The following is a 16,203-nucleotide window of genomic DNA, read 5'->3' on the forward strand; positions in this document are numbered from 1 at the left end:
TAGGAACTTAAACCATAGGTTTTAAAAAGAGGATATATTGCTTGCAGATTTCTAACAGCAAAAATCACTCTCAGCTGTTTTACTCCTTTTCTAAGGAAAATTAGCTCTGGACAAGTTGAAATGTGAAATGAGTATTGGTTCACATGAACGAAATTCCTTGTAGCTGTCTTTACAAATTCTAAGAATCTTGAATAAAACAAAACAAAAACCTAAAGCCCTCAAAGCAAAACCACTGTTGCAAACAAATGGAAAAACCCAAAAGATAACTTCAACACCAGGTGTACATTACTTGGTTCCATTAAATTAAACCTTGCAGGAAGATCTCTGTTTTTCCTTTCCTCTTTTTTTGCCTCCGAGCAGGAACTCCAGCTCGTTGGATATCCAGCTGCCTGAGCTTTATTACAGGTGTTCCTGTCCCCTGAGCACCTACGTGGGTCTATGTTGTAGCTGGTCCAGGCAGACCTAAAATCACATCTGTGTGCACCGAAGCGTGATGTGATGGATGCCAAGGCCATGGGGGCCGCAGGTGACGTCTCTTGGGATCGGCCCAGCACAGGTAGGAGAGGGGCAGTGAGGAGAGCTGTGCAGCCTTCCCTTCCTCGCAGTCCTTAATGGGGCGTGTGGAGGGAAGGGACAGATGACGGGCACCTGGTTGTCTCTAGGGGTACTTCTTTAAGGGTGAATTAGACTCCAAGAGCTGTCATGTGGTCTTCCAGCTTTGCTAGTCTGATCTTGTTGCGGGCTGTGATAATTACCACTGCCTCATCAGCGCCCATGGGGAGACTAAGGGTGAAGAGCTGTTTTCATTAGGCAGCATGGATGAAGCCATGGAAGGGGACAAGGAAAGAGTGTGGCAAGGACCGCTATGCCACGGGCTCTAAAAATGTTCCCTGGCTGATCTTCTTCACCAGCACAGGAAAATCTATATGACTGTCTTGTAGCAGCTGGAAGTGAGTCAGCCATGGGCAACCTCCACCAACAAAGCATGGGCAGCAGTCCTTCACAGTCTGCAGGGAAAGGGAGGCACAGCAGGAAACAGGGGGCTTTACAACCCTGCACAAAGAGGGCTGTAACTGAAGAACAATTAGCCTAAGACAAATACACCACCGGCACCTACAAAGCAAGCCCCTTTCAGTGGTAACAGTGTGTCTAAAATTTTAATGCCGAATTGCAAAACAATTAGAAGAGAAAACTGCTTTTGAAATTGTAGCCTGGGCCCTACTTCTAAAGAGCCTTTTATCTTTCCCGTGTCCCTTGAATTCAGAAAGGATTCTCTCCACATTCTAGATCATCTGTCTCCCTGCTTAATAGCAGTCTAATTATGATTATTTATTAATATTTTATAGAAGCCTTTCCCTTATCCTGTGTGTGAAGATAAAACACAGTAACTTACCAGCCCTTATTTTCTCCCAGCCAGACCGACAGCCCCATCACAAGTCATGAAAATGTTATGAAATGGTCAAGAAGCTTCACAGCCTATTTTTTCCGAAATGAATTCTAGAAGGGTTTCTTTAAGAAACATATCTACTACCAATGACAAGGACAGTGATTCGGAAGCCATAAAGCCTTGTGAAGGCAAGATCACACATGACAACTTTTCCTTATGGTAGACAGCTCCCATTCTTCACCGTGTCAGCTCTCTAATGTGGATACCAACAACGAAGGAAGTATTTCCTTAGGGAAGAAAACTTATCAAGACACTGAGTGTTTCTCCCAGTGACCAATTGCATGTCATGAAACCCAAGGTCTGTTGCCGGCTGAGCACTGGAGCAGCTGCATGGGTAAGGAAACCTTGTTGCTCTGCACGATCCCAGACAGCTTTTACTCACCTCTAGTGTAGTCAATACAATCTTCTCAACTGAAGAAAAATAAGCCTCCCACAAGAACTGTGTCTGCTGTCTAAGTGCTAGGATTTTATCCTGATGGATAGACCTGATTGTAGAAGGAATCTGTAATACAAGATGTAATATAGTCAGAAGCTTCAGAAAACAACGCAGTCTCATCAAATTAATATGCTGCTGACAAGCCCTCTCCTCTATTAGCAAGCTGCACAGCTTCAGAGCTCCCATCCAACACGATGTGTGTGCCAACAGTCAGAGCCCTGATGGAGACACAGATGAGACACAGCCCTTTACAACCTTTGGTACTGGCACACTAGAATCTATGATTTTCTTTTTTTAATTTGCTTTCTCTCAGTTTTTGGTTGTTTCTATGGAAGCAAAAACTCCCTCTCCCCGTCGCTCCCCAGCACTGCGCTGTGGCACAGTGAGCAGCTCCTCCATAAATCCCTCTCACACAGCTTTTCACGGACTGGCAGTTCAGCAGACTGGAACCTGCAGGACTCTGGGTCCAATGATAATCCCCACTCTGAGTATATTAAAGGGATCTGGAATTGCATTTACCACAGCACAGCAATACTAAGTGCCCTGAGGAAAACACAGCGACATCTGAAGCAAGGCTCCACTTTTTGGGAACCTGCGGATCAAATTGCATTCTACTCATTATCGTGGGTACGAAGAGTAATGTCTCTCACAACACCTGGTATTCACAAGGGAAAACACTGCTTCCTTTTTCCCTTCTCCGTTGAAGCAACGTTTTAAGTTGCCTCACAAAGAAAACCCTACTTGTCCTGCTGCAGTGCCTTGTGATCGAAAAACGGGACTGCTGGCTGGATCACAAGAGGGCTTCCCTTCTGTTTCCCATCCCCACATCTCTCTTCCACACTGGAGGGAAGCTAATGAGCATACGTGCCACTGGTTAACTTCTTAGGACCTTGACCACGGCCTCCACTACGCTACTTTGACAATGCAAATTGACATTATCAAGGGAATTTAACTGCAATTTGCTTCAATTACAAGGGCTACTCACAGCACCGGAAAGGCCTCTAAGACATTTTGCACATCTGTGCTCATTTCTTCCAGGAATGAGGAGCTGTGCCTTCTGCACCTACTCTTTTTGTGATTTCGAATTAGGTCACTTTCAGACAGCCATTTTTCACAGAGCTTTCAGCTCAGTCGTGAGCTGTAAAAGCACATACCTAGGCTGTGTGATGCTCTCTGCACATCCCAGCTCACTCTGAAATTTAACCACAACCCAACACATCCACCCTCCCCTGGTCAAAAAGCTCTTTGCTTATTCCTAAAACATTCTGAGAAGTGGCAATGACCGTTATTTGGTTTCATGCGCTCTTGAATCAAACAATTTCCTATTACACATTTTATTTGAGTTGTTAAGAATTTGCATGTAATGCATTTCCACAAAAATCAGTATTGTTTTTACTGCATTGCTTGCATTTGAGTCTGGACAGAGCATCCCAAAAGAGCATGGGTCCACAGTGCAGCGTCAGATGCGATAATCTTGACTCTGCTTAAGACACTGTTATATATAGTAAAGAATTTGAGCTTCCAAGAAAGTAATGACTGCAGTCAAGAGGAGATGTTCAGAATGCCAAAGGCGGCTCATTCGCCATATTCCCTGTATGTCTTCAGGTAAAACCTTCCCTTCAAAAAAGTATGATAAACAGAATCCAAGCCCAGGCTTTCATACACGTTTTCTTTTAACAAACCACATCGCTATTGCAGAATGGTGTTTAACTGCATCTGATTTTATTCAGAGAGGGGAACACTCTTTCTTTTCATTACTTTTCCAATAAGCTCCAGTAAGCACTGGGATAATGAACACAGTGGCTCTGGGCAGCCTGGTCTAGTGGTTGGCAACCCTGCCTGTGGCAGAGGGGTTGAAACAAGATGATCTTTGATGTCCTTTTCAACCCAGGCCATTCTATGATTCTATGAATCTATACCAGCTATCCACAGATACATATTAATCACACCCACGATCATTACCAAAACAATCATACAATCAAAGCCACCTCACAGCGGCAATGCAGCATCTTTTTCTAAAAACTTAAACATTTAATTGCATTACTTATAGCCTCACATGTGTGTACACACATGTGAGAGCAAGAGAAGAAATCAATACCCATTCACCTCCATGCCCTCTGAATGCGAAGGCCGCTCTGCCTAAGAAGGCTACTGGAAGAAGTCAGGGCTTCACAGACCAGCCTATGCTTGCAGTCCTGCAATGCCAGTGCCAAGGTTAAAAAAAAGCCCACTTGGTGCCCACTTTCCGCAACAGCTGGAAAGGAAAATCAGAGCTCCCATTTTAACTGCATTTGCTTATTAGTTATTAATCTACTTGTCCAGATAGACAGGTGGGGAAAATGATGTATTAATACTAATCTGGCAGGATTACACTGGAATTACTAGAACTGGATGATGTCTTAATAAAAGGTCATTTCAGTAGTAAGTCGGGGGAAGGGAACAACCACCTCGCAAAAATAAATGCATAAAGGCTGGATTAAATTCTCCTAGTGCTATGATGAGGAGAATATGCAAATAAAAACATCCGAGCTGCTCTAAAACAGGAAATGAAAAACTGTAACATAACAAAAACATTTCCCAGAGCAGACATTCAGGCCCTCTGCCAGCTCTTTAAAAACACTGTTAATAATGGCGCAGTAGCTGTTCAATATGGAAGCAGCTGTGAGGAGAGCGAATGGCGTGTTACCGGAAAGCATGAAGATCAGCAAATTATTATCATTTAAATAGAGAAATAATTTTGCTCAGAAAAAACCACGCTGTCCACTGAAGCAAAATTCAAACGTCTTTCTTTGGGTTGCAGCTTGTGTCTCATTATCGACAACAGGCAGCACTTCACAAGGCTTGCTAGGCCAGCTCTTTACAAATATTTACATCTTCAGACAAGTAAGTAGGCATCTAATGAGATTTTTAAAGGTACTTCAATTTCTGGGTGTCAACCCACCTGCACCTCTGAACACTCCTCTCCATAGATGGCAACAGCTCACCGCTTTGGAAATGAGTTAATAATAACAAAACCCTTCTTCCCATGGGACAAGCTGGTGTGCACTAGTGTGCAGCGTGCTCTGCAAACAGCACACTCTACCCCAAAGCTGCAAAACCTGTGTTTAGTAAAAAGAGTTCTAAATGTTGTCTTGTCCTCATTAATACATTTGGTCAGGAAGAACATCAGTGGTACTGATGCAGAATGACTACATACGAGATGCTCAGCGGCTATTGCAGATCTCGTAGGTCTCAACTTTGGGCTGGGCAATGGTGTTCCAACAAATGCTACTTTGAGGAAAGCAATTTTTCAAGTACTTTTCCAAGAAGCAACTTCTCTACATTATTTACAAAACTATAAAGGCTTTTAAAAGACTACAGTGTCCGCCAGGGAAACAGAAAAAAACACCTAGTGGATTTAAAGACAAAAGCAGATGCTGAAGGTAACAGGGCATTTCTAGTTTCTCAGCTCGCTTCTGTTCCATGATCCTGGGGAGATTAACAATGAAGCGATGTGAGCACTGCTTCAGAAAGAAGTGCTACATGTTCTGGATGACAAAAAGGACTCAGGATCCCATAAAACTGTCAGGTATTGACTCTGGCCCAAGAGATGGCTTTGCTGAGGAGGCCTTCAGGCCTGCCAGCCATTTCTGCAGCACTGGCGGAGCCCCGAGGTCCAGCTCTTTCTGAAGGAGAGTGGGAACTGCCTTCAGCTTCTTCTCCTTCCCCACAGTTCCAGCTCCCTGCTTGGGAGAGGCATCCACCAGAGAAAATGTCAAGCTCTTAGGCAAAATAAAAAAGCCTCCTGCGTTCAAGCATGTGGCCTACTGACTGCAGTGACCTTCAGGTCAGAACATGAATGATGTCATATTAAATGAGTTCATCGCTGGCGTGACACAGACAATCCCTTCATGATAAAAATTCTTTTACAGCTCTGACCTTTCAGATTCATCTTCCTTGTCCGTTTAGGTGGCGGCAGACAACAATCAACTGATCTGCTGATGGCCGCCGTCTTTTTCTTACCTGTAATAGCAACCTCTCATCCCCGATGACGGCAGCCTGCTTCCAATCAATCACTTCTGAGAATGGCAGTTCCCATCCATTGCTGAGCATCACGGGCACACAGGCAGCCTGCACAGAACCACTGCACTCGTTAGTGGGTGTACCCCAGCCCAGCCAACAATTAGCAGAAGCCCCAGTGCAGTTACTTTTCTTCATGGGTTCTTCCCAACACTCATGCAAGGTCATCAGAAGGCAAGGCAACAAGGCAAAGAAATCAGAGACCATATCCCACATCCCCATGGTTTTCCTTCTTGGGATTATTCAGGTTAAGCAAAAGTGGAGTTGGCATGTAGAGTGGCTTTTGAAACGTAGTGCTTATGCTAACAGCTGAGGGCAAAGCTGTTAAAATTCTATAAACATAACCCCAGAGGATTTAATACAAACCAATGGCCTTCAGTGGCTTTGTGAAGAATTCAGCAGGGACCTAGCTCGCTCACGTTTCATAATGCTTTGTGAGACAACCCTACAGGAAGTACACATAATAGGCAGGTCGCTCCTAAAGTAATGCCTCCTATATATTTCCATGGCAACTACAGCAGATACAGAGAACACAATAACACCACTTAGTAGAACAAATTCTCAGCTACAAAACACTGTTTTTCAACACAGTCACCACCAGTAGCTATGCGTTTTTGTCAGCGATGAACAAGAGCCTGCATGCCACGCTTCTAAAAACGTACACCAGTGGAAGTGACCCACTGTCATTGTCAGCACTGCTGAAATGCAGCAGCCACTGCCTCACTGTGCTCACACCCACTGTTTGGTCTCCATAAATGTTCAGCAAGTGTTGATGAATGTCAGTGGGTGCCATTTTTCCCACATGGAAGAATTCACTTCCACCCCTTTGCTTCATATGCATTTCCACGTCAGATGCCATTTTGTCAAACTGCCCCTCAGCTGCCATCTGTCACACGGCAACAACATCTAACAACTTCCATGGTGGGAAGGTTCAGCCTCTACTGCTATATACCACCAACATTTGCCTCAGACGTCGGGGGCCAACATCATAGAATAGGAGGCATTGCTTTTGGAGCAGACCTTGTATTCAATTTCTGAGCACTTCATCCACCTAGGAGGAGTGAATTCCCTATCCTGCTTGATAACAGCTCTCTGAACAGAAGCAACTGCACAAACACAACTCATCTTTCATTATCTGCCTATAAAAACAATAATTGCTTTTGGTCTTAAAACAAACAAAAAGCATGTAAGTTTAGTATCTATTTCTAATCAGTATGGTTTATCTAAATTATTTTATCTTTTATGAGTTGTGTAAAGTCCCCTACACTGAGAGCAAGTTTGCAAATATTTGGTAAACAGCATCGTGTTTCCATAAATAAACCATCACCGCGACATTCCCTTTAGCTGGATAACAATGTAAGATCCCAGCCAAAGGCCTGCTGAAGTGATGAAACAACCTGTTACCAGAGGATCTGCATCAGTCTGTGCTTTGGTTCATTTTCTTTGGATAAAGACAAGCTTGTGAGCTCTGAATATGACAGACTGAGGTCTGTCCCCCTGTACCTTCTGAAGAATGGCATAAAGGGCAACTCTACAGGCTGCTGTACCTTCCTTTTTAACATACACAGAGGATCTTAGACTAGCCACATATCTGCATTACAGCAGTGCTTACAATGTGTAAAGAACTGTGATCTTCTGTGAGGAAATGACATTAGTGCATGAAAAAAAGCCAACCAGAAAACACTTAGCAATGTGTTTTCATGTTTAAAACATTTCACTAATGTGGATTATGTTTTTCAACATGCCCTGGAGCCAGACAGAAATTGGGAATTCATCATAATCAGAGTATACTGCTGTTACCCTGGCAGGAAAATCCTCAATGCCTGCATTTTATCATGGCCGACCTGAAGCCTCCAAGTTCTGAACACTGAGGTATGCTCTCCGCTTTCTTCTCCTGAGAAGATTTATCTAACAAGAGCTGCATGACTTGTGGCCCACTCAAGAAAATTGCTAAACGGTGTTTTTCAGAAGGATCTGAAGCCACTCGTCATCCCAAAGAAGCCAGTCTGACTTCCCTCTCCAAAGAGACTGGAGAAGGAACAGCACTTTGAGAGCTCCCTACCCCCCCTACAAAGACAGGCTGAAGGAGCTGGGCTTGTTCAGCCTGGAGAAGGCTGCGGGGTGAACTCATTGCAGACTTCCAGTACCTAAAGGGAACCTAGACAGTGATAGGACAAGGGGAAATGGTTTTAAGCTCAAGGAGAGAAGGTTTAGATTGGATGTCAGGGGGAAGTTCTTCACAGAGAGAGCAGTGAGGTGCTGGAACAGGCTGCCCAGACAAGCTGTGGATGCCCCATCCCTGGAGGTGTTCAAGGCTGGGTTGGATGGGGCCCTGGTCTAGTACCATGTCTGCAGGTCGGTGGCCCTTCCTGTGGCAGGGGGGTTGGAACTTGATGATCCTTGAGGTCCCTTCCAACCCAAGCCATTCTATGATTCTACGATTCTGTGAGGGCTATTTAACTTCACCTGAGTAGAGCAAAGAGGGAAATGACAGTCCAGAACGTGGATCTCTGGTAGATTAGCATGTGTTGATTCGCAGACTAAATGTAAGTGTTCTGTGCTTTCAAAATGCTCTAGGATATCCAAGACACCCGTCCAAGTCTGGCAGACATGAAAATACCTAATGGGAGACCTGAATCGTTCAGGAGAAGCAGTGGAAAGTCAAAAGGGTGCCACTGGGCTTCAAATATGACATCATACACCTACACTTAGGTACCTGCGTGCTGCTTTTCATTATGGTAAACAGTATTCTGTGATAGCAGCTGGGATACTTTGTGGTTAATGAAGAGGTCTGCTGTGATAGGACAAGGAGAGACGGTTTTGACCTAAAAGAGGGGAGATTAAGCTGGATATAAGGAAAAGTTTTTTACAATAAGGGTGATGAAGCACTGGAACAGCTTGCCCAGAGGTGTGGCAGATGTCCCATCCCTGCAGACATTCAAGGTCAGGCAGGATGGGGCACTGAGCAACCTGCTGTAGCTGTATGTGTCTCTGTTCATTGCAGGGGAGTTGGACTAGATGGCCTTTTAGGGTCCCTTCCAACTCAAACGATTCTAGGATTCTGTGATTCTAAGAGAAGTGTTGTGATGTTATTCACTAATAGCTTTATTGCCAACTCTGGGATACTTCTCAAATGGCAAAACAGCACCTAAACGCAGGACCCTGTACAGTGTCCTCATCTGCCTCCTTTCTGTCACCAAGAAATGCCCCAGCCTTCCACTGGGAAGAAGTGCCTTTCGCTCTGGCTCCTACAAGCAGGCAATCCAAATGCAAATCCCAGAGGGGAGCTGCAGCATCTGTACAACTGAGTGAAGCTTAGGACCCCAGGGATGAGCTGACGCTTGCAAAAAGAAAAGGTCATGCTGTCTGCATCCAGTGTAGGTCAGTGTCAGTCAGCCTGGGGACAGAAATCTGATCATCATGCTGCTGAACCTGGTTGCTACAGAGACTCAAGAGCCCCACTGCATTGGCTTCTTCTGCTGGTCAACAGTAAAAAAGGGAGACTATGAACCAAAAATGCTTTTCAAAGGTGAAGAGGATTTGGGTGCTGTCCAAAACATGCTGCAATCTTCCCGAGATCAGTCTACATCCACCTCTCCATGATGATTCCATCTGGAGCTCTACAACCTCCAGACCACCTTCAGAATGCTCAGCAAGCAGCAATGAAAGCCGACGCAGGAGCAAGTCTGTTTTGGCTAAGTGACAAGGAAGAGCTATTTTACTACCCCAAGGCTTATTTGCAGAGGTCACCGTCCCCATGGGAAGTCTCACGGCTTTACAAAATACGGCTCTAAGCTGGTCCAACCTTTCAGCTTCACCATATTCAGGGAAACATTTTTCCTGGAGGTAATGCAATTCAACCTTCAGATGAACGCAGTGCTTAGACCCTCCTGGGAAGAAGCTGCCAATTGCTCCAGAAGTATGAATAGAGGCTTTCGCAAAGTGGATTACTGTCCACGAGGGAAATGAAAGACATTTCCCTCCTCCCCACCCCCCCTGCGATTGCATGTCAAATTGCAGCCAGCACAGCCAATGCTTTAAGCTGCAGCTCTTACCTGCAAGGCTTCTAGAAACCTGAAAGAGCCAAGCCTGCGGCCACGGGGAACCAGACAGAAAGTGGCATTGTGCAGCATTTCACGGTAATCATACCTAACAAGAACAGGGGAGAAAAGAGAAAATTCAATTAGCAGAGAGTCCTAGAGTAACTGGGCATGAAAACGCAAACAGCTGTTGAGACACATCTGGATAAAATCATCTCTGCCCCAGGAGCCCACCTCCAGGTTAACTAGCTCCCTGTGTACATGCGTGCACATGTGCATGTGACCCTCTCACTCGCTCTTCTCCAGCCCCAAGGAGCAGCCACCGTGGGAGAGCACTAGGAGAGCGGTAAGGACACTGAGAACCAAGGAAATAAGCGTGCTTTTGGAAAAAATATGCAGCATCTACGTACGTAGGTACTTGGATTAAAAGCTTTTATACCAAAGGCATTGTCACAGCACCCCTGTGAACCTGATTTCTACCCAGACTTTGTCAAAGTCATGCACAACTGTGTTCGTTCCTGCATTATAGGTTTGTACAAAGCAAAAAATATTCCAACTCTGCCATACAAATCTTCCTTATCAACCAGGCACTGAAAGAGGGGGAGCGTTACAATGACTCTCTTGGTGGTTATTGTGAAGGGTGGTGAGAGGAGGACGGATAAACTGCTTCAGCAGCCAAATTTTGGCAATTAACCATACAGCTGCAATGACCCCTGCTCCTCTGAACTAGAACTTTAAGATTCTTCTGTTTATTTTCCCGACTTCATCAATCACTTCAAAACCACTTACCAAAAATACACATCAAATCCTAACAGTTTCCATCCAGTTATTAGCTAATTGTACTTCTGGCAAACCTGAAGAACTGCGAATGGCATTGACCTTGCTGGAAAGCTCAGCTCGAGACAAAAGGATCAGGACTAAATAACCTTTCCTCCTAAAGGGTTTCCCAGACTCTGGAGACAGATGTGATTTTGACACTAACTCGTGGCACTGACATTTCCTAACAGTAATGATCTAATTTAACCATAGTCTGCAGGCACAGCAAGTTTTTTGGATTTGTGTGTACGTGAGTGTATATATATATACGTATCTCTATATGATTATACTTATATATAAAAAAACCCAGATCCATGTTTGTATTCTCACCCAGGCCAGACAGATGGGAGTAAGCCAATTTTCAATTATAAGCTCCGTCTTTAAGAAGAGACATCTTGCAAAGGCCCATTTGCTTAAACAAGCGTGTACAGCTAATTTGCACAAGAAAAGGTCACTGTGAATGGATTAAGATTATCTCCACTGAGAGTAAAATAAAAACCCTCGTTGCATTAATTAAAACTACAAAACAGACTTCAAAGTACATTCTTCAAAATCGTATCTCAACTTTGGTTAAAACACATATATACACATCCCTTGTGAGTGGCGTGGAATCACTTCTCAGTGTAGGACACTGACAATCAGCCACGTCCCAGCTCTACAGTCAGCAGTTACACAGCACATGGGGGAAAAAAATAAATGCCATTTTAAAGAATTCATTTTCACATAGTAGGTCTGAGGCTCATTGCTTTCACTGTATATTGCATGACAGTAAATTTTAATAAACACCTAAAATAGCATACCCCTAGGGCTGGAATACACCAGTCATAGGGCTTATTCTCGGTGTATTCTAATGATAGCTATCATTAGCAAGCTAAAAATGTAAAACCCTGATAATATCCTGGAATGCAACAATATCCACAAAACGTCGGTGGCAGAATCAGAGCACGAAGGGAAGCAGAGAAAGAGGCCAGTGGAAGAGAGACCTCCATATGACAGTGACGTTTCGTACTGGGCCCTCTTTCTTTCTTATCTGATTTGCTGATGTTAGGACAGATTTTTGAAAGAAAATAAAAGGATTTTGTTGACCATTTCCCACCCGAAAACCAGTTAGCATCTTGCTCTCATTTGTGCTTTTTAAAGCTGAACCTGTGATTTATTGCCTAGCTCTGGAATAGCATGGTTCATGGTCATCAAGCAATTTATCTACATCATGCATACAGAGAGAGAGCGCCTCATCCTAACCTTGATGTATGGGCACAAAATTTCCACTCACTTCAGGGAGAACCTGCAAATATAACACGAGCAGACCCAGAGTAAAGCAATATCCATCATGAGGTGCTGCAGCTCATGTACTGCACCAGGCATCCTCCTCATGGACAAATTTCTCCGCAGTTTCAACCTAAGTGTTTTAAGGTCACTCAACACCACCTCAAAGTGCAGTACAGAAGGACTCATTTCTGATCCCCCTTGGCAAACACCTATTTCTTTGAAATTCTTAAAACGAACATGCTAATTTTACTGCTGCTGATTCGTGGGCAGCATGCAAAGCCGACCTAACTGACTGGCAGCAGATAGCCCTGCATGCTTAAGTACTGGCTCAGAGAAGACACTGGCTACAAAAGCATCACGCGGGGAAGGATCCTACAGACCATGTGGCAGACATGCAGCTCCAGGGCAACTGCAAAGCAGAGCTGGAGGCATCTGGCACAGAAGGCCGATGGAAATAAAATCAGCAGTAGCAGGAAGTATAAAGGATCGAGTACAGACGGAGCTGACATGTCTACGTGCTGCCGCAGGGCAGCAGGATGCTCCTTCCTTTGGGGCTGCTCTGGTCCCACTGTTGACAGCATCGCACCCACTGGGCTTCGTTTCACTTCCATCTTCAGTAACTGATCCCAGCGAGACCTCCAGGAGGCAATGAGCTCCTACCACTCCTTCACTGCTGGCAGGGGGGCTTAAGGACCAGAGAAAACAGCCAAGGTTCAAGGAGGCTCTTCCAGAGCCTTCTCTTCTTCTCTCCAGTTCTGTTCCCAGAACCACTCACACCGATCAGCCAGCAACACTTGAGGGCCATGGGGAGGTTTGGCTGCGCTGCTGTGGATCCTCCCAGGCCACAGCTTCCGGCTCCTGGGGATGGCTCCACACAACCACAGGCCCCACTGGCACACGGCAATGGGTCTGGGGCCCACACCTGAGAAATGGGATGACCAACAGGGCATTTATTTCCAGAAATCTCCTGTATTTTTGCCTTGAGGACAGCGTTGGCAGTGGCCACACTTACTGCTCCAGCACAACCTGTTTCCACACGTCTGCGCTGTGGTGGCATTCTGTGCCCGTGTGGGGGATGGCTCACATGGGGCCTTCGCTGCACCATTCAAACACAGTACAATCCAAAACATACATGCTTTTAAAATGAGAGTTACAGTTCTAAAACTAAAATAGCTGCAGAACTAACCCAAAGCTCACATCCCTCTGTAAGGATGGGCACTGTGCTTTATTAACTTTCAGGTTTCCTTCCACAATGATTAAGCGCACCACGCTCACAGCTAATACTTTTTTAGGCAGCATAAACAAATAGCTCTATTTGTAATCAATTCTAATGTATTCACACTTTAATTGAAAATCCCCTCCCTGCTCCCACCCATAGCTGGGAAAACGCGGACGGCCCCATCTATCACACAGGTGTGAACACCGCAATGCCGCGTGGGCCGTTAGCAGACAGGCGAAATGCCGCCCAGCACCACACTCCTGCAGTGCTCACTTCTCCATCCCCTTCTTTTGCTTTCTGATGGGCCGACCCCATCCATCAGCATGAGGTCGAGCTGCCTGGGATTCCCACTTCCCGTCATCCCAGGAGCTCAGCCGGCGGCTCCTCGGTGACTCAGCCATGCCACACATTCCTCCGCACAGCTTAAGCATTCCCCCATGTCACTGAGCTCCCATAAACTACCCTGGGAAACATTCGCACTACCAGTTTTAGAACAAACTGTTTTTTCTTTCCCAAAGTAACGCCGTCATCACCACTGAGGGAAAAGAGGGCTAAAAAGGTGGCAGGCTGTTAAGACCAGCACTCGTGTCCGGCTGCTCAGACATAACAGCTCTTATCTATCGTACTTCGCAAAGCAGCGCATGTCTTTCCTGACTCAGTCCTCTGAATGCTGATATGGGACACCACCACCGGCAGGGAAACCTGAAGGACAGATGTGTGTTGGCTCTTCCAGCAGCCGGGCCAGGCCCTGGGAATGCCACCACCAGCATCCCTGCTGCCTCCCGCCCCTCTGGTGACACAGCACGTGCTGCAAGCCTGCCCTACAGTGCCTCCATCAGAAGTCAGATGGAGGGGAATACAGCAGCAGAAACTGAAACAAATGCAATGGCCTCAGCCCAGCAGTATCTATTTTAACAGTGCCACATGTAATCCATCTTTTGGAAGATGCTGGAGCTCATCTTGGCAGGGAGTATCACTGCATACCACTGTAGATGTCAGATGGGAGTAGAGATTTTTTTTTCCTTCCCGAGCCAAAAATTGCTATGGCACTTTACCAAGTATGTCCAGGGCTCCTTCCCTGAATCTGTGAAGCCACGGATGCACAATGCATCTTCCAAAAGAATCTGGATCGGCGCAAGTGCTATGACAAAGCCAGATATGAAACACTTATAACACAAGGCTAAATGGCAGAGCGTTCCCTAGTTTTCCAATATATTAAGTTTCAGCCATTAACCAATTGGCCAGTTTTCCATGGGCGAATTCTTAATGCAGATGGTTCTGAACTATTGGCTTGAGAGGCTGAAAAGAAACCCACTTTGTCACAAGGGGCGTCTCGTTGCTTGGTTTCCATTAAGGCATGTTGGCTTTTAAATAAACTGTCAAGTAAAACTTGGCATTGGAAATACCAAGTGAGTAACTGTCTTTGTAGGAAACCTGACAGCTCAGCTGTGTGTCAGACAGATAGCTGCCCGACTCGGAGCTCCAGAGGCTCACACACCCTGCCTGGAAGGGTGCCGTCGCCATGATCTGCTTGCTCTGGGATTTACAGCCGCACGATGCTTTCAGGTGATCTTGCTGCTGGTTAACGGGCTACTGGCTGACAGTTCATTTCCCTCTCTGCAAGGACTGGTTCTGGAATTAGAAAGTTTGGAGGTGCAAAAACATAATTGGAAAACTTTTTTTTTTTTCCTGCTTAAAGGGCTAATTGATTTCACAGGTGTTTAATTATCATTTGCTGTGAGATAATACCTTGTAGTGCCATAAAAAATGGATTTAATTTTCGAGTGCTTGCAAAACCATTGCCAAAGCCAAGTTAGAGCTAAAGCTAGATAATTATTCTATAAATCAAACACACTGCCTCCTTTCTTTGAAATTTTTAATACTTGGCTATAATGATATCTGACGACCTTGAAACTAACATAAAAAGGATTTTCTTGCCAAGCGCTGACAGGCAGCCATTGGAGTACTTCTTTCAGCCTGGCTCATTACCGCAGATGCAGCCAGCCATGCTGCCCTGGCTGCAGAAGGGATGCTACAGTCAAAGAACAGTGACAGCGTGCACGAGCGGTGCTCTGGGTGCACAGGTAATGGCTGAGTCCAATTATGGGCATGGGCTGGGACTGAAAATGCTGCAATATTCACAAAGCTGCTGCAAAACTCTGCCTGAAACAGCAACGGGCACAAAACTTTGCAAACGTTGAGCAACTCATGTCAAGGTACAAATGCTTTCTCCTTTCTATGCAAGGAAGTGTGCCAGCATCTCCTTTAGTTCAGAAGGCTGGATTAACCGAGAAGAACAGGCAAGCATAGCTTAATGTACTGACAAGGGAGCTTTGTTGCAGTTAGGATGGACAGTAGCCATTGAAATCTAAATCATCTTTAAAGTCTTCAATAGCATCACACTTGTATTCAGCTCACTTCCATGTCCTGCACAGAAACACTGGGATCCACGAGGTGTTAACATCGGTGTACAACCTAACAAATACAAAGCGTTTTAACGATTTTTTACCATGAGACACTTCATCTAAATATATATGCAGAAGGCACTGTAAATCTCTATAGCTCGTGCAAAGCATGCACAAGGTTCAGCCCGCCAAAGCTGGTTGGCAGCGCAGGGCTCACACCACCTGGGGCAAGCAGTTTTATGTAGGGGTACAAGTTTTCTCACCAACATCACTTTGCGTTTAAGGATAATTGCTTATTTAACAAATGTGCTCCAATGCGTCCATAGCATGTCACAGCCCAATCCTGGGCATCCTGATTTAGTGGGAAGTGCCCTGCCCCACAGCAGAGGGTCAGAACTAGGTGGTATTTAGGAGGTCCCTTCCAACCTAAGCCATTCTATGACTCTAAGCTGCTGGACAAGGTGAAGACAAGTCCAACCTGCCCAGATCCTCCGCCTCGTAAGGTGACATCA

The 16,203-nt window shown here is 45.4% G+C and overlaps 1 protein-coding gene across 1 annotated transcript in view; it reads right to left on the reverse strand.

Moving 5' to 3' along the window:
• Nucleotides 1-16,203, reverse strand: part of EXT1 (exostosin glycosyltransferase 1) — a 168,118-nt gene that overhangs the window by 21,938 nt on the left and 129,977 nt on the right. The window contains exons 2-4 of the mRNA XM_003640854.6: nucleotides 9,998-10,091; nucleotides 5,886-5,993; nucleotides 1,830-1,949 (exon numbers count right to left, since the gene is read on the reverse strand). Of these exons, the coding sequence (XP_003640902.1) occupies nucleotides 1,830-1,949; nucleotides 5,886-5,993; nucleotides 9,998-10,091 (322 nt within the window). The remainder of the gene's footprint in view (nucleotides 1-1,829; nucleotides 1,950-5,885; nucleotides 5,994-9,997; nucleotides 10,092-16,203) is intronic.

The sequence above is a fragment of the Gallus gallus genome, chromosome 2 (genome assembly GCF_016699485.2).
Source record: "Gallus gallus isolate bGalGal1 chromosome 2, bGalGal1.mat.broiler.GRCg7b, whole genome shotgun sequence".
Taxonomy (NCBI): Eukaryota; Metazoa; Chordata; class Aves; order Galliformes; family Phasianidae; genus Gallus; species Gallus gallus.